A 27,277-nucleotide genomic window follows, 5' to 3' on the forward strand; every position below is an offset into this window, starting at 1 on the left:
GGGCTATGATCATACTCCAATGTTTGATCAGCAGATTTTCTGTCAGTTTTTATATCCTTTATCGAAACAGTTGCCTTATAGAAATCCGCAAAGGTTTAGAGCGATGCTTTCTCAGTGGCTCATGAAGTTCTAAGTTCTACTGTTTTTTTTTCTTTCAATAAGTTGTTACTTTAAATATAAGATCTTCCTTATCATCTGTCAGTTCGAAAGAATATTGTGTATATATTATGTGTGATTCGTGATCAGTCTGACCATGTCATGCAGAACCTATCAATGAATTACAGCGTTTCTTGTTATACCAATGATTCTATTTTGAATTGATCAATCATCCACTCAGTGTTTATAATATTGGTTCTGATAGTTTAGATAGGTAAATTAGTTTACCCTTTTAACCTCATTTCTACAACGAATCCAACCGTTTTTAAAATGTGTTGGTGGTTTCAGAAATGACGACTTTGGTTGGCAAACTATTAAAATATATAATTACTAATTGTGAAAAAGTGGATCTCCTATCAGTCCTTTGTGAAATTTAGGTTTAAAAAGTCTAAGTTGTCCTCGTGTATTTCTGCTTAGATTGCATCTTATTTGAAGGAAGTCTTCCTTGGCTACACCCTCGAAATCTTTTGAAAATTTTCAATCAAGTCACCATGAATTCGTTTTTCATACAGGGTTGTTAGGCCAAGAAATTTTAAACGATCTTCATATGAATAAGAACGGATAGCTGGAATTTAATTAGTCGCATGACGTTGTCCTCTTCAAGTGCGTTTACTTTTTGGGAGAAATGGATTTCATACCTGGACACAGTACGTAACGTAATGTTTGTAAATAACATTAAAACCGTCTTTATCCATGTGTATAAAGGACTTCTTAATTACTTTAAGGAGTTTTATATTTGTTATCACCGTCAGCCATGATAGCATAGATGCGAAGGCCTCAAGAAGAAGTCCCCAATTACCACACCTTCCAACCTTGATAAAGTCCAATAGTTAGAGTTTTTGAAAACAAAGACTCGATACCCAGGTTTCTCTTTCTAGATTTCTTGAAACAACAAACTTCAATAAAAACTTGTATCATTGAAATAATGAAAACAATGTTTAAATAATTACATTATAGAGGGTCTCTGACCCAAACAAAAACATCTCGACATTAGGTCATATAGGGGGTCTCTGTTTTCGGAATTTTTCTAAAAACAAATTTCTAAATATTACTGTATTACATTATAGGTAACATTAATATTATAGTAAAAGACCAATCATTTGGCACATATGGCGTTTCATACATATAACACTTGACCTATTTTTTCCGACAAAAATCAAAACGATGACTGGTGGACAACATGAAAAAGACAAATTTACAACAGACTGGGAAAAGCCTATTAAAAAACTGTGTACTTTACAGAAAATATGTGAAAACAACATTTTGAGAAAATGACACTTTTATATTTAATTTCCTATGTTTTTATGAAATTAAATGTTTATCTCATAATTACTATAATATGAAGCATCAGTTGATCTTCAGATATACCTTTTTGGATAGATCTGATGATGTAGATGATTTTCCGTGAATAAACAAGAAATATTTCTTACAAAAAACGCCGCGTAACTTTTTGACTGGGCAGTTGTAAGAACAGTCTTCATTAATCTAATATAATAGGTCGGCCAATCAAAACGCAAGTGAACAATTGGGACTTTACTTGTGATTTATGTCATTGGCCTGTCAGCACAGTCGTTTCTTTCTAGAATTAAACGCACAAACTTGTATTGGGAATAATGTATGTGGTTATTACTATCGCATTTAGGTATTGATAATAATAATAATATGGCTTTTGAATATATAATTACTGTCTGTAGAATAACATTTATACATTTTCGGTTCGCGATCAAAAGTTATATGAATGGATTTGCAATAGGTATTTATAATAATAGTATATGGGTTGTATTATTGCTAAGCTATCACCAAATCGCGTTATAACATTATTTCTCAGGGTTTTGTGCACCATTGATCAATACCAAACGCGTATCGGTATTATAGTTTTTAATGAATCATTACATTAATAAAAATACCCAATTAAATCAATCGCGTCAGTCCAATTCCGACTTATGTTTCGATCACATAGTTCTGTGTCTACACTGTCCCAACTAGTTTAACAAAAAAAGTGTGATGTGCCCAAATATTATGGTAGTGATATGCCCGAATATCGTAGTGATATGACATCGTCATGTCTATATAATATGGGCACATCATAATCATATTTAGTTTGATAGTATAGACAAAGCTTAAGGATTATATTTAAAAAATGTTTTCTTACATTTTGAACGGAAGTATTTATTTGTTTATAAGCCAAATTTTCCAGTCCTAATTTTACATTTTGAAAAAAAGTATTTTATTTGTTGATAAAGCCCAATTGTGCAGTCTTATTTTACATTTTGAACGAAAGTATTTATTTGTTGATAAGCCCAATTTTGCATTCTTATTTTACATTTTAAATGAAAGTATTTATTTGTTGATAAGCCGAATTTTCCAGTTTAATAATAATGACCCCTTCCACAGTGCTTATACCATATACATTTTACATGATATTGACCGTGGGTTCTTTACGCCTCTGATGCATTTGTTTTTATTGTACCTTTTTAATAAATTATTATATGTTTAGGCCTAATCACACCCAATTTAATGAAACGGTCAGATTCCGATTTCAATTGAACGAAAGTAGTACTGTATTTATTATTCATTGATAAGCCAAGGGTCCCATGGCGTTAGCTGATATCTTGAGCATTTGACTCTTGTGTGAACCTGTAACACAAATCATTCTTCAAAATCTAAAGAAAGAACCTCACACGTCTTTTTTGTGAGTGATACACTATGGATATGCCCACGGAAATAATATGTGGACATTGCAAATAATCATAGGCCTACAGTAACAAACATAGAATGGCTAATAAGCATAACATTCAGACTTGCTTGTTTTCTAGTGGATTTTTATTTACTTTAGCATGTAGAATAAAACTAGTAACAGTGGCTATATTAATAATTATACTGATTATCCTTGATGTTATCGCGTCTAATAATAAAATATTTTGTTGTTGATAAGCCCAATTTTTCAGCCTTGATTTTACATTTTGAACGAAAGTATTTATTTGTTTATAAGCCCAATTTTGCAGTCTTAATAATGACCCTTCCACAGTGCATTTTACATGATATTGACCGAGGGTTTTTACGCCTCTATAGCCACTGATCAATACCATAATTAATGCACTTTTTTAAATGAATATTGAAATGTTTCAACATACCCAATTCAAAAAAACGGTCCGTTTTCGAGTTCAATCTTTTGATTAGAGAGGTTGGAGTTTCATTTTGAATTATAACATTGGCCTAGATTGACAGTCATAAAAAAGAAAGTCATTGTAAATACTTCCCTTTATGTTGACAGAGCCAAAATAAAGTTTTGACCATTATCGAATGATTATTTGACAGTGACTTATTATAATACCGGCCTGGTTGACAGCAAAAACGAAGTTATTATTTATTAAACAAGATTTTACAGATTTCCGTCTACATCTCAATAATACTGTATTATCAGCAAAGGCTTTCATATAGACTCTCTTCTCCCAGACGTTTTTTGGGTCCAGCAGCTACCTATAAATTATAGTCGAGTTTCCAAATTCACAAAACTGTCAGCCTTAGATACTAAAGCTACCGCTATGAAACAGCTTATTAATGAATGTGTCCTCCTGGGACATAGCTGGCTAGAGCCGCGGCGCGAAAAAATTCCTATATTTTGACCTTGTTTGACCTCTTGACCACATAAACTGACCTTAAAACCCAAAACTGAAGATGGCATCCACCCTATCGTTTTTATCCCCACAAAGGATACATTCAACATGGTTGCCTGCTATTAACAAAAAATTCCCCCCCCCCCCCACCCCAAACTTTTTATAGTTGGCCTCTCTACTATAAGTGCATACTTTACTGTCTACAACTTTTGGCATACGATGATACGCAAAACAATGAAACGTCTACCGCCCTCAGGTGGCAAGCAAAGCGAGAGCTAGGGCTTGACTTATTATTAGCCAAGCCACTATACTCTCTCCTCTACTAACTACACTCGCTGCTGCTACACTGATGACCCGTCCCCGTCCTGTTGTAAATGATGATGTTGTGATTAAATTATTATGGCGTCTTATAAACATCAAGAAGGAAGACCATTAAAAAGACCAAGATTGGGACCTCCAGATGTTTATCCACAAGATCCAAAACAAAAAGAAGTAAATAACCAGTTACTTTTACATTTATTCGTGAAGCACCTGCCTGAACATACTTTTTTTATTAGGAGTAATTACTGTAAATATTCTAGGCCTAGGCCTAGGCTAGGCCTACTATAGGCTAGGCTAAGTAAGCTATACAAGGCCTAGTTTACTAGGCCTAGCTAGGAGAGAAACACAGTCAAAGTCTAATTAAACCTTATATTATAGTACCTTGGGCCTAGGCTATATTATTAATAAATATTAGGCTATATAGGTGTTCAAGTATGGAATCCGTATCTTCAAAAGGACATACCTAGCTAGGCCTAGCCTAAATGTAATTGAAAGAGTACAACGTCGTGCGACTAAATTAGTTCCATGTATCCGTTCATATTCATATGATTGAAGATCGACTAAAGCTTCTTGCCCTTGGCCTAACAACCTTGTACGACAGAAGAATTCGAGGTGACCTGATTGAAGCATATAAAATTGTTAAAGACCCCTTCCCTGCAATTTTGGACGTTTTTTGGAAAATAATACATATATATCACTTTAAAAACATTAAACCATGTCATTCCTTGTCTTAAATGTTGTACGTTTTATGGTAAATTATGATAAAAAGTGAGAAACAATGCACTACCTAAGTAGCTCGCGGCGATCGAACTCTCGTGGACGGTCTCAGGCCTAGCCTAGCTAGGCTTAGTTTTGTAGGCCTAGCTGGTAAACATCGGTAACGTTCGAACATCGTACGCTAGCTATATACCTAGCCTGACGTTGTATAGTTGCTGCATTAATTGTCTTTCTATTTTTGCCAGACTCCGTTGATACAAATTGGGGAACACCCGGTATTTTCGCTGAAAAGTTAGGAGTCTTCCATTTGTTTTGGCTTTACGATCAATCGAAAAGTGGGCGAATTACAGGTGAAAAACAAAAATATCAATCCGCGCGCAATGCATTTTGGGATTTATAGCGGGCCGCTATAATTATTAAAATCGATTTATTTTTCACATTTTTAACCGTTTAAAGACGAAAAAAGTTATCGCAATAGGACCATATAGTATTATTTTTACATTAAATATAGTTTGTGATCTTAAATTAGATCTAAAAAATGTAGGGAATGGGGCTTTAAAGATTTCGAGGGTGTAGCCAAGGATGACTTTTTCCAAATGAGAAGTAACATTAATTAGCCGAACTACTCGAGGACATCACCTGAGATTTTTCAAGCCTATGTTCCATAAAGGATTGAACTGTAGAAGACATACCTTCTCGCAACGAGTAATAAACCATTGGAACAGTTTACCAGCTGACGTTGTTAATTCTGAGATCACTAACACCTTCAAGAATCGCATCGACACAATGTAGTTGATATGGGGTTAAAAAGGCATTCGCCTAAACTTTCCCATTATAACTAAACTAAACTAGGCCTAGAGGGCCTAGGCCTATATACTTTTCTAGCTACGCTAGGCTAGGCATTGCTTGTTGTTGGAATCCTTGTTGTGGGCCTCTGTGGTTGTTGTTGTCCTAGGCCTATTTATTAGGGGTCTCTGTTCTCCAAAAAAATAGACCCCAACAAAAACTTTTCAATAGCGTTTAATATAATATCGAAGATTTCCTTGCGCAATTTAAATCAAATTTACTTTTGATTGCGCAGATAATTTAAAATAAAAGTAAACAATGTGTTTAAAAAGATAGTAAAAGATTAACATGTTATTATAATTTAGCAACACAATGTTGTGCAGATTCAAATTTCACAACGAAAAATTGTTGTACTATTTTATTTTAAGTTGTGCATAACATTTTGCATTCGCCCAAGGTTATACCAATATTCATACCTACATATTCATACCTACTTCATTACTATTATCCTGATGTTGATTAAACTGATTTTTGTTATAGGAAATGATTTGTACATTTTAGTTTAACATAAGAACTGTTTCCATGATGCGATGTTTGCACATTATTGGATTAAACATTTTTACAGATTTGTACATTTGAGGGTGCCATTAACAAACCCTCAACAAACACTTTTCAACACTAGTTAATGTAAGGGATTTTAAAACTTCTCAATATTATGTTATATACCGTAGGGTCTTTGTTTTGAAGATTTTTTGAAAAAAAAAGAGACGTCCAAAAATGGTCTTTGCTACTGTAGGCTTGGAGGGTTTTGAATTTATTAACATTACTGTATTTTATTTCTAGGATGAATTAACAACTAGCAATGTTAAACAAGGTTTTACTAATCAGCCCAGCTTCTCTGATGAGGTAAGTAAAGTATTTGGTAACATCATCAATTTATAAATACAACAATAGGCCTAATAAATTTAACACAATTTTGAGATAATACTGTCATTAAAATTATTTATAAAAAAATAAACACCCAGCTTTGAATTAATTTCTCCCTAGAATAAACTCTACCCTAACACAATTACTGTATAATTATTATAACATATTTCTATTTTTGGTAGAATTCATTGACTTCCATGATTTACCTAGATTTACCAAGCATTTTGTTACACTTTTTACTGTATTTTATCACTTCTTGATATTTAATTGTGTTGTCAAAATTAATTATTTTATTTAGCATTAAGGTGGCACATTCAACAACAAAAAATGCTTTACTGAATGCTAATATGGAATATTATGTAATTCTTGATTATGACATTTTTTTCTTCAGACGGGGACTGCCAGAAATAGTCACATTAATCATGCTAAGGTAACACAATAATTTATAGTTATACATGTTAAAAATTAATTAAATAGTAAATTGAAATCATTGTCCTACTACTGAAGGTTGTTATTTTTGTTACTACTTTTTATAGTACTTGCTGCTTTGTTTGTTTGTGCGTGCACAATAGTGTCCACAATTTTTAAGTTATCGTCCTGAATTTTTGGGTGTTAATAGGTATATACACAGAACATGCCAATTAATTTGCAAGAAAATTCATATATATTGGTCAGTCACAAAAGCTTATTAATATCTTACTTACTTGTATCTTTCATATAGCAAGCCCTCTGTATTCTTTTAACATGGCCCAAAATATTACCATGCGCCCTCTGTGGCAAAAAAAATAAATACTTCACTCAGTTTCGAAGTGCTTTCATTTAACTTGTAAATTAATTATTTTTCTAGTATTTTGTTCAATTTTTTTTTTCATTTAGATTGAACATATCATTATCAACTTGTGTTTTATTTTAATATATGTTTTTTATGTTTGCAGTTTGGCACATATTTCAGTGGCATAGTTGCAGAGAAACAAAAGTTAAACACTCTGCAAGATGGAGGACGAAGAAAAGTATTAGTATCGAGGGAAAATTTTTGGAATGTAAGTTACTAAATAAAAACATACAAAAACTTGTCACAGTGATTAATTAAACAATTTTGTATTAGTTCATTCAGGCATCCTTCAGTAAAAAATGTACATGTACAAATACATCGGACAGACAACAAGGTTGAAGCGGCCTCCTCAAGTATGCCCGAGCAAAGTATACTGTATGGAACTCATAATTCTCTGGTATTGCTAGTAGAATTAATTTGAAATGGAGACCAGTTCCAATACTAGTAGTACACCAAATGTTATTAAGATGCAGCACTGTTTTTGTGGATTTTCCACTGTATGGATTTTTTTTTATAATGGATTAATTCTAATCAATGAATTTTTTAAACTTTTAGGTTACACAAAGAAACACTAGTAGTATGCATACATGGTTTCAAGATTTGGCTGGAATACGCCCACTTGCCATACTTGCTAAGAAAGTAAGTTGATTGTTGTTTTCTTAAACCAAAAATAGCAGCTTTTTGCATTTTCAGTTATTGAAAAAGTGTTATTTGTTCCATGTCAGTTGCCTTTAACTTTATAGCAGGTCCTAGATTACCAAGACTTCACTGATACTGCCTGGAGCTCATTGAGATCAAATCCTATTTTTAAATGGTACAAATATGAGAAATCAATATCTGCTTGTGGATGCAATAATATTTCAGTTTGATAGTGTTGTTACCATTTCTGTTTTGTTTTTTGGTTAATTTTTTGCAGGTTCCATTATTTCACCGCAAGGAAGAAATATTCCGGATGCTTGCAGAACACCAAGTTCCCATGATACGTGCTACATGGCTTCTTAAGATGACCCATGCATCTACACAAGCTATTACAGATTCTAAAGTTAGGCCGAAACGTGCACAGAGTGATCCATCTATTGGTAAATATTAGCAGAATTATTATGTTTTTTTGTTTTATATAGTTACAACTAAAATTGATTGACGATTAAATGGCTCAGGTTAAGATAATCCGACTCCACCCCTATCTTTTGACATTAAGAAATACCCTGGTATTGGGGTATTGCCAGGAGTTGGACCCAGAACCCTTGGATTGATAAGGACACATAACCGCCAAATGTCATGAAATCTCAAAAGTTCATGTGACCAGCATAAACTGCTTAAAACAGAGATAATCAACCTGTAGCCACTACAGTAGATCTTTTATGAAGGGGACACCTCAACCCCAGGGACCCAAGAAAGTGTCTCTCTAATAAGGATATCCCCTGACAGGGGGTTTACCCAGAATAGGAGTTGGCCATAGTGTTGATGTATTACCCCTCATTCACTTTTTTTGGAAAGTGTCTTTTAATATATGATTCCTAAATAGGAGTTTCCTAAAAGTTCTACATACAAAAGAGACAGCAACTTCTATTTCTTTTTCAGAGTGGTGCCAAGTGATTACAAGGTTTCTCAAGGAAATTTTAAGCAAAATTGCTGATCCACATCAGACACCCAGTGGACCTAATCCTGTTTCAACGCTTCAGACGCCAACGATTACTGATAGTGACACAGCACACAAGATGTGGGACTACATGACAACTCTAGCAAGATACTTGTATGAGGTAAGTATGTGACATAACTGTGGCTTACTAAACCCGAGTGCGGGGTGGGGAGAGCTGGGTTGTTGGCCGAGTAAGTTGGGGTCTTCTCATCAAAGCTAGCGATTAATTTCAAAGTTAGCAATAAATTTCCCGATTAGCTAGTAAATAACTGAGCCTAATTGTATACTAACGAGTAAGTTTTTCCCTCTTACAGGAATGTATGCTAGATTGTCATGAGTATTTATCATGGCTTGTTGAAACGGTGGAAAAAGTTAATCCTAAAGACGACAATATTCTACGTCTTGTACTGCCGATAGTGATGCAGGTTAGTGATAACAAAAAAAAAACTGACACATCCAATCCAAAATAATAAATAATAATCATTATTTTTCTCAATTTTTATTTCATGTAATAATATTTTAAACTTGCTGTATATTTGTTTTTAATTTGTAGTATGTGGAAGAATTTTGTAAAGGTCAAATTCTGTCACGAAGGTTGGCTTACTTCTGTTGTCGTAAACTTGCTACCTTTTGTTCTGATGCTTGTAACCCACCGCAATCACCAACTTTGTTAAGCCCTGCAAACAGGTAATCACTTGTTATTATCATATATGTATAAATTTACTATTGATAATTAAGCTACTAGAATTTATAGTGTTTGGTGGTTAAGATGTTTGGTTACCGATCATAGCCCATCCTTATGATACCACCGCACAGGATTTTTCTCATGACCAAAACAGTACTGCTAACTAAGCCTCATATGAGAATATTGTGTGTCTATTTGAATTTGTCTTATTTTAATTTAAACATTTAAAGGTTTTGGAAATGCCAGTAGCTGCTGGCTGCAATGTAATTTTAATTTTCTTGGACAATAAACACATTTTAACTATTATAACTGCGTAGATAAGTTAAGGGTTGGTGGGAGAAAATAAAACGGTACTTTCAGGTAGCCATGGGTTTTTGTGGGTGCTATGCTGAAATTAGGCTGGGTGGAAGAACTTAAAATAGCACTTAGGCTAGGTAGAAGACATTGAAGGTGAATGTTCCATGTTAAATTTATTATATTTCAACCCCTGTCATTGTGGACGAACAGGCACCGTTTGGTGGCAGCACTCGACACGAAGTGACCTTTAAGGGAGAACAAATTTGTGGTATGTGTCGTCCACACCTGTGCATAATTCAGCCCAGTAGGCTGCAAGTCACAGGTTATTCCCACATTTACATAATACTACAGTTACTGCATTTTGTATACTCTTTAACTTTTTAACAATTATTTTTGTGCGAATGGATAAATCATATACACTCTTTTATTTCAATGACTGCATACACCTCTACATTGAAACAAACTAGAGCCATACATTGTTGCAGTGACAAATTTAGTTAATTCAAAAGGAAAAGAAACCATTTGTTTACGCCTTACTGAGTTTTCCTCTTTCACTTCTGTTAAGACATTATGCTTCTTTTTAACAAAATTCCCCATCCATAACTATGACAAAACTTGCCAACTTTTGTTACTCTATTATTTCCTTCTGTTGTGGATTTAGAATTGGGTGATACATTAAAATTCAACAGTTGTTTCAAGAGCTAAAACATCCACTTCATACATACATATTATTTTGTTTAATTATTTCCTCATACCATTTGCTCAGAGTATTTCTTCCTTGTTTACACACTTATTTAATTTGGTATCCGCACAAGATTATGTCAGCTCTCTGTATGTTTATACTGTTTACTGATACAGATTTTTTTAATAAATTCCTCCCTGGATGTTTTTAATGTAAAACAAAAGTGAGTGAGTCCTGAGTAGTTGGTTAGTTGGTTTAAATAAGAAAAATATAAAGTTCTCAATGTCAAGGAATTATTTGTTTAAGTTAATATTTTAAATTTATAATCTGTAAGCCAGCTGTATAGTAACTGAAATCAATATTATAAATATATGAATTATTAAAATATCAATTAATTGATTGAAAGTCATCCACTCTATAGTGATTTTCAATGGTTGGGATCTGGAAGGCATTTAAGGGCTACACGCTGTAGAACAAAACGCTCCCTTAATTCTTTTGTTCCGTACTCAATTAGACATTTTAATAATCGTTGAATTTTGTTGCTATGTAATGTTATTGTATTATTACCTTTTAACTTTGAGCAATTGTATGTCACATGAATTTCCGTATGGACAAATAAAATGAACTATGAACTATGATTAGTATAGTAATATCAAATTTATTTCTTTAATCTATGGTTTGCCTGATTTTACATGCTAATGAAGGTGTATTGGTGTAGAGGGGGTGCGACTAAAAACTGTTGTATCTGATTGGATACTTTATGTAGCCATATTCAATGAACCTCCATGGCAGCTTGTTTTTTTGTGTTTTTGCTGTGATTGTGTTTACAATCTAATTGTATAACATAATGGAAAACAAACCATTCTGACATGAGTTTTTAAAACTAAATATTTGTTTTCTTTCTTTCAGGTTTCAAGCTAATGCACTACCTCCAAGTTCATTATCAATGATTTTCTCCGAGTTCACAAACTGTGCACAGCATCGACCAATAGTTCTCTTCCTTAGCAGTATTGTACAAACTGTCACATTACAATGTCCTAGTGCCCTAGTTTGGATCAATGTAGGAGAGGCAAAAAACAGTAATATTCCAGGATCACCTCTGGACTTGCTTCCATGTGCTCCTTCCAGCTTACCTCTACCAAACCCACATAGCTTGCAGGCACAACAGGTCAGCAAATTGTACAATACATAATTCCATTGATCCATCCATACTGGCTCATATTCAATTTAAAAACTCTAATAATCAAAAGAGGCCAGATTTGGAGGTTTTACTAACCATTGACATGCAGATTATGTATTAGTGGAGCTGTTGCTTGGTGGTTGACATGCTAATTGTAAAGTCCAGGGTTCAATCCACAAATGAGATTGAGTTTATAAAATAGTTTATCCATTCTGTAATTGCCAAATTGCTCGCTGCTGGATGATATGAAATTTAAGAAATAATAACTAAAAGCTAATTCTCATTCCTTAAACTAATTGCTACATCTTAATGTATCATCTGTTATAAAGACTAAATATCAGATGTTCATAAAACATGTTCATAGGCCCATTCCCTACCTTAGGCTTGATCAGACTTTATGTTTGATTCTGCCAGATGTCATCCCAGTAAATGGAAATCAATTTGACCTGATCATGAAGACCTAAAATTATCATTTCATCATTTGTTCAAGTTGTTATCCAGCTTTGTAAAATTGACCAGATGACCAAGCCCACACTCAATGTATGTGAATAGTATCTCTATATGGCATCATAGGTCCTAGGTCATCAAAAAATCAAAAGCTCCATAAAGTGGGCCCTTATATACTGTACATAGTCATCATCTGATCATATAAAAGGATCTCACTGCCTACCTTTGCTAATTTTGCTAATCAAATGAGTATACTAACAGTTAAAAAATACAGTATCAAATGTTTTATTAACATGAATTTGAAATATTATATCTTTAGATAAGAATAGGCCTTCGCAATTCAGAGATTCAAATCCGTTCCAGAAGCAGAGCGGCAGAACATCGATGGTCTACCGACAAGTCCCAGGAGTCAACAGCTGGTTTTACTATCAATAGAGTGCTGAATACGCTAGAAATTCTGGATCGGCACTACTTTGATCGGTGTGATTCCAACAACAGCTTAGACTCTCTCTACCACAAAATATTTTCAACCAATCAGAGTAAAGATGGAAGTGATGTAAGTAATGTTTTGCTAAATATTTTATCATCAATATTGTAAAATCAAGATACCAATAGTGTTTACTTACAAATATGAAGGATATAATTAATCACAATTTAAAGTAATCCTCATCTTTTTAGTAAATTAGTTTAGCTTAAAGATGTATTAATAGTTATCCACTTTGACCAAAAATTGGATCGAGAAAAAAAATGTATTTACCTGAAAAAAATGTAATTTAAAGCAAAAAAATGGTCAAATTGGCTGCCAGCCAATGGATTTTTGGTTGAATTTAACCATTTATTTTGTCATTTACATTTTTCTATGGTAGTAATTAACTTTATTAAAACCACAAAATAACATATTCAAAGTCTGATTTAATTAATCTTTATTTTTCATGTTTTTGGGGGACAGTACATCTTTAATATTCCTATATTACTGAGCTCAAATCCTGTCAGATGTCAAGATTTGATCTGAGAGTCATGTTAGATAAGATTAAAAAAACTTAAAAAAACCACAACCCTAAAAGAGCATCTTTTGTATGTTTGTTCTGTGTACTAGGTTGTCACCTTTGAGAAGGAGAGTAAATCAATTCGGTTTTGCTATTTGAGAATAATAATGTAGTAATTTGTGTTCTTTTTGCATAATTTTTCTGTAATATTTTAGGTGATTATTAATGATAATCCAGTTGTTCAGCTTCTGTGTGAATGGGCAGTATGCCCTCAACGTACTGGAGAACATAGAGCACTCATAGTGGCAGAACTTCTTGAGAAAAGACAGATCGAGTTAGAAAATGGGGTAATATCCATTATTTCACTTTTTTCTTTTTCATAACTTAAATGAAGTATTATATACTGATCTTGAGAGCTATATGTTTAAGATCTGATTACCATTGAGTGTAATATCCAAATATACTACCATCTTAATTATTTCACAATAACTAAGATTACACACAAGACTAAACTAAAGATTAAATCACATTTATATTAATCAATTAATTTTGAATTAATTACAGAAATCTGTAAGCGACACAGATATAATTGATGAGAAGACATCTATGTCTTCTATGGGAATGATGGGCAATGGTACACCTGCCTACCAGCATATACTATTTCAGTTTTTAGACACACAAGCACCAGTATTAAGTAAGTATGCTGAATAGTGTTGACAATTTACACCCACAACAACACATTCATAAATATTTTAATTCACACTTAAACGTCCTAAAGTGTTTATGAAATTTAGATTATGTTTGCATTATTTATAAACTAGAATATAATTGATCAACTTGCTATAATAGAGTATCTTTTGGACAAAGTGAAGTTGTGGAATTCTCAACACTGGGTTGTTGTATTACAATACAGTAACACCATTTGTGGAGTAATGTAAAGGTAGAGAGAAAAAACATTACTTGAGGACTGTTGTACAACAACTGAAAAATGGAGACATCAACTTTGTGGAACTTGCTTTGTCTTTGTCAGCTTAAGATACATTCATTTTTGTCATTTTAGTCATTGGTTTTTGGTCATATGTGTTTCTATAGCTGGGATCCAAGGTGCCTGATTCCTGTGAAGACCAAGATTGAACTGTCCTAACCACAGTTCATTAGTTTAAGCCCTGGTTAGCGACTGGGAATTTAACCAAACTTAAGTTTGGGTGTACTTCAAACCTCACTTTACTATAAAAAAATTTTCATTTTATTTGTAACATGTTTTATTTTCTAGTACCGGGGAATGAGGATAGCAAGAAATCTTTTGCAAATCTTGTGCTACTCTTCAGTGAATTAATCACATATGATATATTTTCACATGACAAATACATGTGCAGATTAATTGCTCGTGGTGACCTATCAACAAGCTCATTGCCAATCAACATGATGGAGATAAAGACAGAAGATGAGGAGAAACATCAGAGTGTTAACAGACAGGTAAATCAGCTCAACTTTTTACTTAGAAATTAGTACTGTCAACTCTCCCAATACCAAACTCTCTGAAAACTTGAAACTTTTCCAAAACCAGATATCAGAATATCAGACTTTACAGAAAACTGGAAATATTAGCCTAGCTCATGCCCGCAATAAACATGCCCAAGAAACAATAATTAAAACATATTTATATGCATATATATATAAGTCATTAATAATTTCCATAATATTTTACTTGCAGTATATAATGGTCAATACGTATTATACTGATTCAACAAATCTGCTTATGAATCTGAAATTATAATATATGTATAAAAATTGTGGAGCTGTATCTTGGTGGTTAACGTGCTCGCCTTCCAATCCCAAGGTTCAGGGTTCAATCCTGACCTAGTGCCAGGGTTGTAACCTACAACTCTTTTAACTCCAGTCCCTAAGCCTCAAAGAGACGTTTATAAGCAAGATAAGTTATTAAATCCATAAGTTTATCCATTCTGTAATTGGGGGTTACTCGCTGTTGGGTGCTATGAAATAAAACAACATTTTAAAAGTCATGCTCATATATATAGATTATGTTTATACTTTAGTGTATGTATTGTTTTTTTACTACTTTAAAACAAATTTTATATAGGAAAAGATGGTAAAAATCAAAGAAGAAGTTGAAGATGATGACTATGAGGATTATGGAGATGGCAGTGCTCGTAAGCAATCAACATCATTTCAAGATGTCTTCCAAGAAATGATATACTCAAATAAATTGAAGACAGAACCGGATACATCTGAAGAAATAAATCATCAGCCAATGTCGGCACATCTCCCTCGCCACTTACAATACGCTACGCACTTTCCAATACCACAAGCTGAGATGGCTCTACATGATAGCAACCAGCGAATGGTGCTCTTGTATGGTTTCGGAAAAGGACGCGATGATGCGAGAAAGCAGATTAAAAGAATTCAGAAAGAACTAATGCGTATTGTCATGAACAAAAAAGAATCTGATAAACTCGACAGTAAGGCAAAGAAAATGAAATATGAGAGTATTTATGTACCTTTGTCGTTGTTTACAAAGTTTTCACAATTGTCATATTTTGATCAGCATATGTTGACCCAGACGTGTGTGTTGGCAATGACAGAACAACTGGCAAACGTCAACCAAGGCATTGGCTCAACCTTACCTTCAATTGAGCATATAAGCTTCATATTTGATTTGATGGAGAGTGCTTTGAATATTCATGGTCTTTTAGAATTCGCAATTCAGGTACACACCTTTTTTATGTTTGAACAGTCCAATTCCATAACCAAAACTTTTATTTTGTAATTGGAATCAATGTTGGGAACATTTTATAAAGTTGATCTGACTCCTTAAAGTAAAGAAAAAGCATTTCATTATTAAGTCTTATTTATGAAATGCTGTACATCAGACAATTAAAACCCAGTCTGAGTAAACAATGTGACTCTGTAAAAGCTAAGCTTTTCATTTAACAGGACGTTAGACAATAGGTCTTTTGTTATTTAAACTTTGACCCTTGGTTTGTGTTATATAATGCTATTTAGAATTCCTTCATTGGACTTGATAATGACCCCATGATTAGTCAATAGTATTTAATAAGGGAGTAATACCATGTGACCCACAATCCTCCAATCAAATGACAAGAATCTACCTGCGGTAGGTGTGTTATAATAGAGGCATTTTGATTAAACTGCAAGTCACCCTTACAATATTAATAGAATGCTTTGTTTAATTATTTTAAAATTCTTTCAGCTGTTGAATGAGGTTAGCAGCCTGGAAGGGGATCATCCATGGACAGCTGTTATTGGTGGATCTGGCAAATATTCAATAGATCTGTGCTTTTGCATTACTGCTGTATTAAGGCGATATCATTCATCACTGTTGGCGCTTGAAGATCAAATTATTAATGTCTTTGATGTGTGAGTCAATCAATCTGACAACCAGTAAACTGGTTCTGTGTCTTCAATGATAGAAATCAATTCAACCAATAGCAAAACAAATTTGACAATATTGGGTCGGTTAAATTCGAGACAACATAACCAAAATCAGAGCACAGCATGCATGATCAGCACAATAGTGCTTAAAGTGACAAAAGTCGCTTATAGATTTAGAATTATAGAATTTAAGACCCCTTCCAGACTTTTATGGAAGTCCAGGCTGTACAAAGGGTAACCTACAGTAGTAGTTGTATAAATTCTGTTTACTGAATTTTCAATCTCGACTAATCAGATTGTTGTGGGAAAATTCACAAGGAGCTAAACAAAAAATGTGTATAAAATAAACTCTCTTTTATGGCACCTTTGAGCTGACGTAATAAAAGTGAATGGTTATTTAAAAAGCTCAAACTTTAAAAACTTACTTGCTGTTAATTGTTTGTTTTCTAGATTGTATGGTGTGATCAGACAGGGTACAAATATATCTGAATGCTCTTCAGCTGAACGTTGTATTCTAGCATACCTGTATGATCTTTATACATCATGTACACACATCAAGGCAAGTACATATCAGGTTACTTAACATACACAATGAACAGTTGTTTTAAGTTTTTCTTATTTTTTTGTTGTTTTATAATACTGTATTTGTTCTCAACTAAGAAAATTTAGATTAAGTCCTCTACAGACCACAACTGCCATATTAGAGCGGCGCACATACCAGGGAATAGTGAAATTACACTCTTCCCTGCACATACCATTAACAAAGCGTGGCTGTACACCGGATTCTTCTGGGTTCCTTTAAAGTGCAAATGAATGGACTTGCAGTTTTATTCCTTATCTGAGAAGAATGGATCTACCACCGGCTATGAACTGTGCGAATTGTATGGCTTGGTTTGTGATACCCCAGCTTTTACTACTCAACTTAAATATAGTACTATGATAAATTTACTGCAGTGGAGACTCTCGGTCTCAAACCAATTTAACTTTATTGGACGTGCAGTCAATACATAAAGTTTTTCTAAACTATTTACTTAATCATTCGCTGTGATGCTATCACCAACAATACAGTTAAGAAACTGAACTCTATGGTTTTTTGTTCTGTCTTCAATATCAATTTATTCTTTTTCAAAAACTATTTTAGGTGAGATTTTCCGATGTATTCTCAAGTATGAACTCCAAGATAAAGCAGACACTTTGCGGTAGTTTAACTCCTTCGCAAGCTAACCAGCACTTGGACGAAGGCTACCTTGCAGAGTTGCTAGATGATCCAAGGTGAGTATTGCCTAGCTAAATTCTAGAGTTTACACACACTGTGATGTCATTTAGATATTACAACCTTAAATAACCTGAAAGGTTTAGGCCAGGAACCTGTAAAAGTATCTAACATCCATTGTTTCCATATGATAGTACAGTCAGTTTGATTTAGGTCCACTCGATAGATGAGTGAAAGATGCACTTTCTTTACAAATAAGAAATTAAATTTCCATTTGATGCAGGTATTGCTAGTTAGTTCGTACTCCCTAGTCTGAGTACTATTTTTTTAAATCTAACTTTAAGCATATTATTGGTTATCCGCACTTGGCGGATAACCCCTTGTTATTGTCAGGATCTTTTTTTTTTTTTTTTTTTTTCGATATTCTTCTTTCTTTCCCCGAATTTTGTTCGCAGCGTATCTCTAATTCTTGACAACATAAGATTGCATAACTTTGTCATAAGATTGACCTATAACTGTAGATGTGCAGCCAAGCTTTTCGGCGATTTCGGAGTTGCGCAGCGTAAGTTACGCGCGATTTTATGAATTTCAATGATTGATCATAGAATAAAAACCAAAAGTCATTTTGTATTGAAACTTGGTGAAAATTTAAGTCATATCATGCGCAAACTTTCTATGGATTAAAAATGGCATGTTTTACATAAAGTTACGCGCGCACGCGCGTTCAAAATTTCAAAATGCGCAAAATTCATTTCTAATCAACTTTCTACGCGTTTCATGTCATTTTGAGCATTTCAAAATTTCCCAAGCGTGCGCAAATTTTGTACGCGCGCGTGCGCACGTAGCGCAAAAACATCCTTTTTTTGCTTGATTTTTGTTTTTTCAGCCTTTTCTAGTAAATTTATCAATTTTTAATCAATTTCGACATAAAATCACGTCACACGAGCACGTCGAATTGAACAATTTGCGCGTGTTTTTGATGAAAAAGTTCAAAAATTCGTGAAAATTATGCCTTTCTTTAAAAAGTCATAGATTCTAAACTCCGTGGTGAACATTTTTAAAATTTCAGATTCTCGAAGTAGATGAGTTTTAGATATCAAATCATGCATCGATATGGCTAACCGGACATTGTGACATCATCGTATGGCCACTCGAATATAAAATATAGGATTTTTGTCACTTTCGCATAGCTCATCAAATTTAATAGAGTGCATCTCCACTTATCCGTATTCTATTTCCTCCCATTTTGTTATATTGTCTAGGCCAATCAATTATCTTTCGCATGATCTACCATTTTTTAAATTGTGATGACGTCATCATGTCCAAAAGCGTCAATAACTTGGGTCCCTTATTTTCACCTATTCTGCACTGTATGTAGTACGTATACAGAATATAGTGTATACCGTATATACTTTGACGTGACGCAAAATAGAGAGCGCGCTAACATTTTTTCAATGGCATAATCGTTTTTCTGCGCGCAATATTCTAACGTATGACGTGCACGTGGCCTTTGCGCTGCGGATAACCTAACTCGTCCGAAGTGACGAGTTCAAGTCTAGTTATTATATAAGTTATAGTAAACCTTGTAAATTATATTGTAAATATTTTTTCTAATCAAAAAGCTTAAAATAGAATTGTTTTAAACCAGGATTTGTTTGCGTCAAGAATATGAGAGCGGTTTGCATTTTTCACTATTTTTTATTATCAATTTAATCATTTTTCTTTTATACAGAAAAAAGCGTCCGTTCTCCCGCGTTGATCTTGGAGACCTAAATGAACATAGATTTAGTTTTGTGTGCAATGTGTTGTTAGCGATCTGTCGAAGTCAGGACTCAGACAGGTGAATATGATCATAGAGATACCTTTACGACACAACAAAATGTCCCCAAAATATGGATGTCCACTGAATACTGTTGTGTTATAAAACATACCCCTTATTTGTGTCACAGAAAATTGTAAAAGATAATAGTAAATATAAGAAGGTTTATACTGTGATCTTCATATTTTATATATAAAAAACAATTAGTATTTACCAAAGTTATATTCTGACTGCAATGGTGACAAATGTAATCATTTAAGGCAGTTGTAAACTTTTTTTTAACATGCATTTTACAGCTAACAGCATCAAGCACTATTTACATGATAGTAGATACATCTGTCTATGAAACAATGGTAACAGGGTTAGGGTTTGTACTTAGTCATTTACCACATGAATTCACTCTTCTTATGTTCTTGTGTGCTACAAGTTGTGAGGTTAGTTTCACAAGTTCTAACGAAAGAAGCATTGCATACAGATCCCTATACTATAGCCTCGCCAGAATATTCACCCGAATATAATAAAGTGCTCTTTGTATTCAAGCTATAAATCATATGTACCGTAAATCTTCTAATTGAAACCCTGGGTTATTATTCTTTGATTGTTTTTTAGGAGGGGTTACTATTAGAGTAGTGGGTTACTATTACTAATCTTAAATTAGGCACCTGAAAATAGTAACCCACCCCCAACGTTTCCGTTCAGCAACTCATAGCAAAAAAACAGTACGAATAAACAAATTTGGTTGAACTCTAACTTTATTTTATAAACTCAAAAACACTCACTCCTCCCCCACTCCGAAGATCAACAATCATGCAGTATCCCCTTATTTTAAAAATATGGCTGCATCATAAGTTTTTGAGACTTTAATATTAACCCCTATGGGTTACTATTAGAGTAGTGGTTTATTATTATAGATTGACTTATAAGGTGGGTTACTATTAGAAGGGGGTTACTATCAAAGTGTGGGTTACTATTAGAATATTTACAGTATGTATGTTGCATTTTACAGATTGAATGATGTATCGATATTAAGTGCTGAATTGACAGCTAATTGTAATTCATTGTGTGCTGAATGGTTAGGAGCTCTTAAAGCACTCTGTTGCTCTTCAAACCATAGCTGCGGTTTTAATGAACTTCTTTGTCATGGCGAGGTAGATGTAAGTATGATAATTGTTATTTTTAAGCAAATTTGGGCTTTAGTATATATAATAATTTTGAATAATACTTGTTAATTATTAACATTTTTAAAATAAATTGTTTGTCAGTTTTCATGACGAAAATAAATATGTTTTTATAAAGTTTTCAGTACACCGCATATGTAGTTTGATCAATAAACTATTTTTTTTATGTATATTTTTCTTAGGTTGATGACATATCAATCCATGATTCTATTGCTGTTTTTATGGCGATTTTAATAGCAAGAAACTGCTTTAAGCTTGAGGATGTGATAATGCACCTGGCTCTCACTTCTCTCATAGCTGCTACTCCTTCTGGTAAGGTTTAGTGATGAAGAACCTTTTATTTAATAATTTTAAGGTATCTGTGTACTGTACAATAAATATTGTCAATTTCTCATAACATCAATTTCTATCAGCATGCAAAAAAAAAAATCTTTATTCTTTGTTATAGCTATTTTTTTTAATGTATAATCTGAATATTATTTGGCTGTTTTTTTCTGTTAATAATTTTACAGTGTCCCTGTAAAACATTATTATTTATATTGAAGCTTGTTCATTTCAAATGACAGAGGTGTGTCATATTAATAGGGTTATCCTACAGGAATGGTTCTATTGTGTAGTTTTAAGCTTTGGATTTATAAAAACCCTAAAAGTCTACACATACACATTTTATTCATTTCTAGCACACAAAAATGTCAAAATTGTGATATTAATTAGTAAACTAGAAACCCAGCTACCTGTACTAAGTTTATTTACTATATGTTTCAAGATCACTGCAAATGTATATTTAAATTAGTTTATTTTATTTTGGAAACTAAAAATATGAGGAGAATAAAATCGTTTACCAGATCTCTCAATTGAACTGGTTATCAATGATAACAAATTGTTTGAGCGTGCTAATTTCCATATGCTTGTATACAGTGCCTTCTCCAGTTAAAAACCACTCTTTAGAACCATGTTTTGTAGTTTTGGTTTTTTTGACGCACAAAACATGATGAGTCCAGCTTTATACCACACTCGCCATTTTTAGTGAGGTCATTGTGGTTCACTATTTCTCTCTATTGTTACAAGTCATCAGATGTGTTGGTGTTTTAAGCCTTTAGTTAACAAAATCTCCATATATTTAAATACAGGTGGAGGAGTGCAAGAAGCAGAGGCTGGTGCTCGTCTTATGTGTCACCTTTTGCTTAGACTGTTTACAACTCTGCCAAACCCGATTCATTACAGTGAGACTACATCATCTCGCAATCGTTTTGTGATTAGATCATCAAGTGATCGTCATCTTTTAGCTGCCGCTCACAGTAGAATGAGTGTTGAGCCTCTGGTTGCAGTACTTAAAGCTATTTTGATTCTGAGTAAGTTGAAAGACCATACACTATCTTGTTGACACTTGCACGTACTTTGGTCCGCACTGCTTGGCATTCAATTCATGGTGAGCACATGTTTAGTAGTTGGAATTTACAAAGCTGGCAGATCATACCTTATTACCTATTTTAAAATAAAAGGTAACTAATAAAAAATAGTTTCAACTAGCAATTACAAAAATCTACTTGCAAATTGATATTTTACTAGGTTGCCAATTATTGCTTGTATACACATGTACACTAACTACAACATACAGGATTCACTATGTGTGCCATTTCTCGCAATGGCACGGCGATGATGATACAGCGACAGTGTCCATAATTAACACACAGTTCATAATTTTGTTTACAAATTTGGAATACTGTACATGCAACAAATCAAGCACTAAATGAAAATACTTTAAGTTCAGAAACTGATTATGAAATTGAGTTTGTTTAGCAAGTGTACTGCATATTCAGTATTCAGTATATGCAACATTACTAATTAACTAAATCTGATATTTGATTTTTAGGTGATGCTGGAATTGGCACATCAACATTTAATACCCAATCAGACGAGTTTGCAGATGACCTTGTATATGGAAACATACATAAGGAGTTTGCTCCACGTAAACCTGCCAACACATTAGACACAGCAGGACTAAGTGACTTTGCTAAGATTACATTAAAGGCTATTTGTAGCCAAGACTGGGTACAGGAGATCTTTCTTAAGAACCCTGATGGGCTCTGGAGCAAAGAAGTCATGCTTGATCCTATTATAGACCCATCACAGGTAGGTTTGAGTTTTATAAACAAAATAAAAGAAAATCCCAATAAAATCCCTATTAAGAGGACACTTCAGAAACCAACAAATGTATTATTAATAATAATACATCATTTTTATATAGCCAGAATTAATGCTCAAAGCCTCTAAGCATCATTACCCCGGTCATTTTGTATCAACACGTATGTAATAATACAACCTGGTGCAAAATAATATTCACTGTAATCTCCACTTGAAATGATAATGATGTCCTCATGTGGAGGATAATTCCAAGACCCTTCGTTATCTATTTTCTGTATATTTTCTACACAGCGACAACATCTTTTACAACTAGTGTGCTATCCTAATGGAGTACCAGATCTACCAGAAAGTGATTTTGATGATGAAGATGATCAAAAGTTAGCAATAACAAGAATTCTGAGGGTTTGTATTTCCAGATAATAAATAATATTGTTTATAAAGTGAGAGTTCTCGATATCCCACATATTTGAGAATAGGCTTTTTAAATAATTGATAAATAGGTTTAAAAAAAATCTAAATAAAATCTATTATAGTTACAAGGTTTTAATCTCTCAGCTCAAAGGAAACTATATTGTAATTGCGTACAGGTGAAACTGTATAGAAATCTACTGTAACATTAACATGGCCTGAATTTTATCAGAACACCGTGGTAATTCCTCATCACAAAAGATGCCTTGTGTTTTTTTAAATGCACACAAACCATGTGTTTTATCCAAGAAATGCAGCGTTTTTTGTAGGTTGTATGCTTTAAACATATGCCCACTTAACTTGCAAAACATAATCAGTATATAATTGATATTGATATATAGCTGTGTGATGTTCCTTACCACATTCCAAATCATGTTTTAATGTGATCAGTTTATTGTCTTTGATCTACAGAATCTTGACCAGTGGACATTGCGTGTTTCTCTGCTGGACATTCAGCTAATGTTGAAGCAATGTCCGAGTGGTGATCTTAATAATCTGTTAGACAGTATAGCCAAGGCTACTATAGAGGTGTTCCAGCCACAAAATGATGAGCCACATAGAGGATGTTACACTAGAAGAGGCTTCCAGAAGCGAAGACCACCACCATTACTGTAAGCAACTTTAAATTTTTGCTGCTTATTTTAATATTATTTTTCATAGAATGATGATATAGAATATAGATTGCTTTATAAAATAGTAAAATCACTCAGTGGTCCACACATGGATTCTAGATTACCAATAGAGTCATATGTTTATAATTCAATCATATGCACTTACAATAAATTGTTCAGTCCTGTCTTTTAACAGTACTTCATGTGTAGGTGGTCCATGAAATTTAATACATTTAGGAACTACATTTCTGTTACTCACCAGTATCGTTTTGATTCTGTTAAGTATGGTCCAGCATTTCAAGAAATACAACAGAATTTGGCACTACAGTACTCATTTCATTGTATTTATTGATATTCGTTGATTTCATACAAACATCTGCATTTTTGGAAGTATTTGAATTTATGATCAGTAGTTAGTACCCAACAAAAATGATTGAATAATTGTTTCTCTTTATAGCGAAGTAGCTGGCAATCAGAGCACATGGCTTGTAGCACCCCTGATCTCAAAGCTATCCAGTCAAGTACAGGGATGTGTCCTTAAAGCAGCTGGCAATGCTCTGGAGTGTGTAGGACAGACCTGGTCAAAAAGTAGTAAAGACAAACATGCTAAAAGGTACTGTGAGACTTTATAATTGATGCCCATACTTATTTACTAATATTTGTTTACTTGAAAATATCTTTATTGTCGTGTCTACAACTATGTGGAGACAATCAAAGCTTATTTGCCCCTTGTTTATAGGGGCAACTATAATTTCCTAAGATGAATTATACAGGTATATAGTTTTCTGTTGTCCTCATTAGTAAGCTACTGTTTAAATTAATTTATACCTATTTTGGAGTTTCATTCATTTTTTGAGTGTACAAAACATTATTGCCTGCCAACTTTCGTCCTAAAAACTTTAGAGCAGATTTCAAGGGACATCCTCAAAGCATTTCACTGTATTGGAAGATGAATTATTCTAAATTAACTTAAACTAAATGTTTTGAATTACAGTATATGACATTGTATTTAATTCCACATCATAAAAACTATTAAACTTACTGTAAAAGCACAACATTTCCCTTGCTACAATGTTTCAATCTTTCAATTTCAGGAAGATTTACATTTGTGTATCAATGTTCAATATTTGTTTTTTATTTTCCAGTCAAATGTCACTATTAAGCCATCAACCATTATTGTCTTTAGTGTTGACCTGCTTGAAAGGTCAAGATGACCAAAGGGAAAGTTTATTGACCTCTTTGCAAACACAACTCACACAATTTTTCCAGTCACCAAAAGATGTAAGTTTGTATTCTGAATATGTATTTCATATTTTTAGATGAGTTTTTGTGAGGCACAAATGAATTCAAGATTAGTAGATGCACCTAATTTTGATTGATGATGAATGCAATTTGTATTAACAGATTCTGCCAAAATAGAAAGACAATTAATGCAAAGAACTAGACAACACCAGGCTAGGGGTATAGCTAGTGTACGTTCACTGTTTACCAGAGGCCTAAAAACTAAGCCTAGCTAGGCTAGCTAAGACTGCGAGAGGAAATGTGATGCGACCAAACTTTTTTTTTCTCTTTTTATCATAATTAACCATACACGTTTAAAATTTTAGACAAGGAATGATTTGGTTTAATGATTTTAAAGTAATAGATATATATATATATATGTATCCATTATATTTTTTAAACATCAAAAGTTGTAGGGATTGTGTCTTTAATACTAATAATATGAAGTTGACGCATTGCAAGTTTTTATTTAGAACATTTTAAGTTATGGTGTATATGTTTATTTGTAGGATCGATGGGAGGACCCAAAAAGTCGTCGACTGATGCATGAAGCTCTGCAACTTCGACTAAGCTTGGTGAGTTTTATCCATATCATCATGTCTTCTTCAAATCTCTTTTATTTATTTATTTACACATTATTCATCATGATGGCTACTTTCTATTACTGTATAATTATTATGTATTTGTACTGTATTTGGTATATCATTTTAATTAATAATAGTTTTTCATTATCTATATACATGCCAACGAAAGTAGGACAATAAACACCCGGACAATACCCACCCATTATGGACTATACCATTGTTAGAGTTGGGGTGTACCAATGGTACAGTCCATATAGGGGTTGTCCTGGTGGTTATTGTTCGATCTCCATGCCAACAACTCTACCAATGCGTTGTTGAACATAAAAGGATAGGGCAGCATTTCAGAGACCATAATGATAATCAGAGTCAAATTAATTCATGCATTTGATTGCTTTACAGTATTTACGAATTGTTGAACTGTATAACTAAAACAATCTCTGAATAAACAATTTGACTGTACATTCTAAGATCTTTGTTTAGCATAGTACGTGATAATTGCCCTATTGTTAATTCAAAATTTGACCCTTTATTTGTGTTAATATTTGGTTGAATTGCTTGAATATTAAATTGAACTTGAGAATTACCCCATGATAGACTTAAAACTTTTTTTGTAGTGTTATTTTTCTTAATACTTAATTTTTGATTACCAGGTTGGAAGTATGTTTGACACAATAATTCGAAGTAACCAGTGGATGACAGAATTTGCTCTGTTACTTCTACAATTAATAACTACAGGAACAGTTGATCTACAGTCTAACAAGTTTGTCAACTGTTTTTATTATTTATATAAAAAAATATTGTGTATTATTACTTTTCTTTCATATGGCCTCATGACATTACACCTGCTGTGTTACATTACTAAATAAAGTTGTTAAAGTAAATATTATTACTACAAACAATTGTTTGTTTCGTTGTGAAATATAATGTGTTTTAACATTTTTTCCTGTGGATTTTGTGTAAATTAGCCTGCAGTGCTTGGAACTGTTAATATCATAGATATACTATAAGAACTAGACATCGCATTAGGTATACAGGGCAGGGACTATTTAAAACGGTTGTCGTATATCTGTTCAAAAATATTATTTAGTTTAAAAAATTATATAAAAATAACAAACTAAAATATGTACATTAGTGCTGTAAAAGATGACTTTTATTTGACTTCAAACTGACCTTGCTTTAGCTATACTGTTCAGTTTTGAACTGTGTTCTTGTTCTTGACTTCAAACTGACCTTGCTTTAGCTATACTGTTCAGTTTTGAACTGTGTTCTTGTTCTTAAAATATGTGTATGAT

General features: G+C 33.2%; 1 protein-coding gene across 2 annotated transcripts in view; it reads left to right on the forward strand.

Moving 5' to 3' along the window:
- Positions 1 to 4,104: 4,104 nt before the first annotated feature.
- Positions 4,105 to 27,277, forward strand: part of LOC140048516 (mediator of RNA polymerase II transcription subunit 12-like protein) — a 33,197-nt gene continuing 10,024 nt past the window's right edge. Inside the window, exons 1-29 of one of the 2 annotated variants that reach the window (XM_072093252.1) lie at positions 4,105 to 4,265; positions 6,441 to 6,503; positions 6,916 to 6,954; positions 7,460 to 7,564; positions 7,912 to 7,995; positions 8,273 to 8,435; positions 8,938 to 9,116; positions 9,310 to 9,420; positions 9,549 to 9,682; positions 11,569 to 11,827; positions 12,606 to 12,842; positions 13,488 to 13,619; positions 13,837 to 13,966; positions 14,546 to 14,748; positions 15,374 to 16,000; positions 16,505 to 16,671; positions 17,137 to 17,245; positions 17,828 to 17,958; positions 19,632 to 19,739; positions 20,725 to 20,872; positions 21,079 to 21,208; positions 22,027 to 22,248; positions 22,770 to 23,029; positions 23,333 to 23,443; positions 23,921 to 24,120; positions 24,578 to 24,733; positions 25,266 to 25,401; positions 25,911 to 25,976; positions 26,636 to 26,745. In XM_072093252.1, the coding sequence (XP_071949353.1) occupies positions 4,173 to 4,265; positions 6,441 to 6,503; positions 6,916 to 6,954; positions 7,460 to 7,564; positions 7,912 to 7,995; positions 8,273 to 8,435; positions 8,938 to 9,116; positions 9,310 to 9,420; positions 9,549 to 9,682; positions 11,569 to 11,827; positions 12,606 to 12,842; positions 13,488 to 13,619; positions 13,837 to 13,966; positions 14,546 to 14,748; positions 15,374 to 16,000; positions 16,505 to 16,671; positions 17,137 to 17,245; positions 17,828 to 17,958; positions 19,632 to 19,739; positions 20,725 to 20,872; positions 21,079 to 21,208; positions 22,027 to 22,248; positions 22,770 to 23,029; positions 23,333 to 23,443; positions 23,921 to 24,120; positions 24,578 to 24,733; positions 25,266 to 25,401; positions 25,911 to 25,976; positions 26,636 to 26,745 (4,613 nt within the window). In that variant the 5' untranslated portion in view covers positions 4,105 to 4,172. Of the gene's footprint in view, positions 4,266 to 6,440; positions 6,504 to 6,915; positions 6,955 to 7,459; positions 7,565 to 7,911; positions 7,996 to 8,272; positions 8,436 to 8,937; positions 9,117 to 9,309; positions 9,421 to 9,548; positions 9,683 to 11,568; positions 11,828 to 12,605; positions 12,843 to 13,487; positions 13,620 to 13,836; positions 13,967 to 14,545; positions 14,749 to 15,373; positions 16,001 to 16,504; positions 16,672 to 17,136; positions 17,246 to 17,827; positions 17,959 to 19,631; positions 19,740 to 20,724; positions 20,873 to 21,078; positions 21,209 to 22,026; positions 22,249 to 22,769; positions 23,030 to 23,332; positions 23,444 to 23,920; positions 24,121 to 24,577; positions 24,734 to 25,265; positions 25,402 to 25,910; positions 25,977 to 26,635; positions 26,746 to 27,277 lie in introns of those variants that run through there. The other variant, XM_072093251.1, reaches the window with a different exon arrangement.

The sequence above is a fragment of the Antedon mediterranea genome, chromosome 5 (assembly GCF_964355755.1).
Source record: "Antedon mediterranea chromosome 5, ecAntMedi1.1, whole genome shotgun sequence".
Classification (NCBI taxonomy): Eukaryota; Metazoa; Echinodermata; class Crinoidea; order Comatulida; family Antedonidae; genus Antedon; species Antedon mediterranea.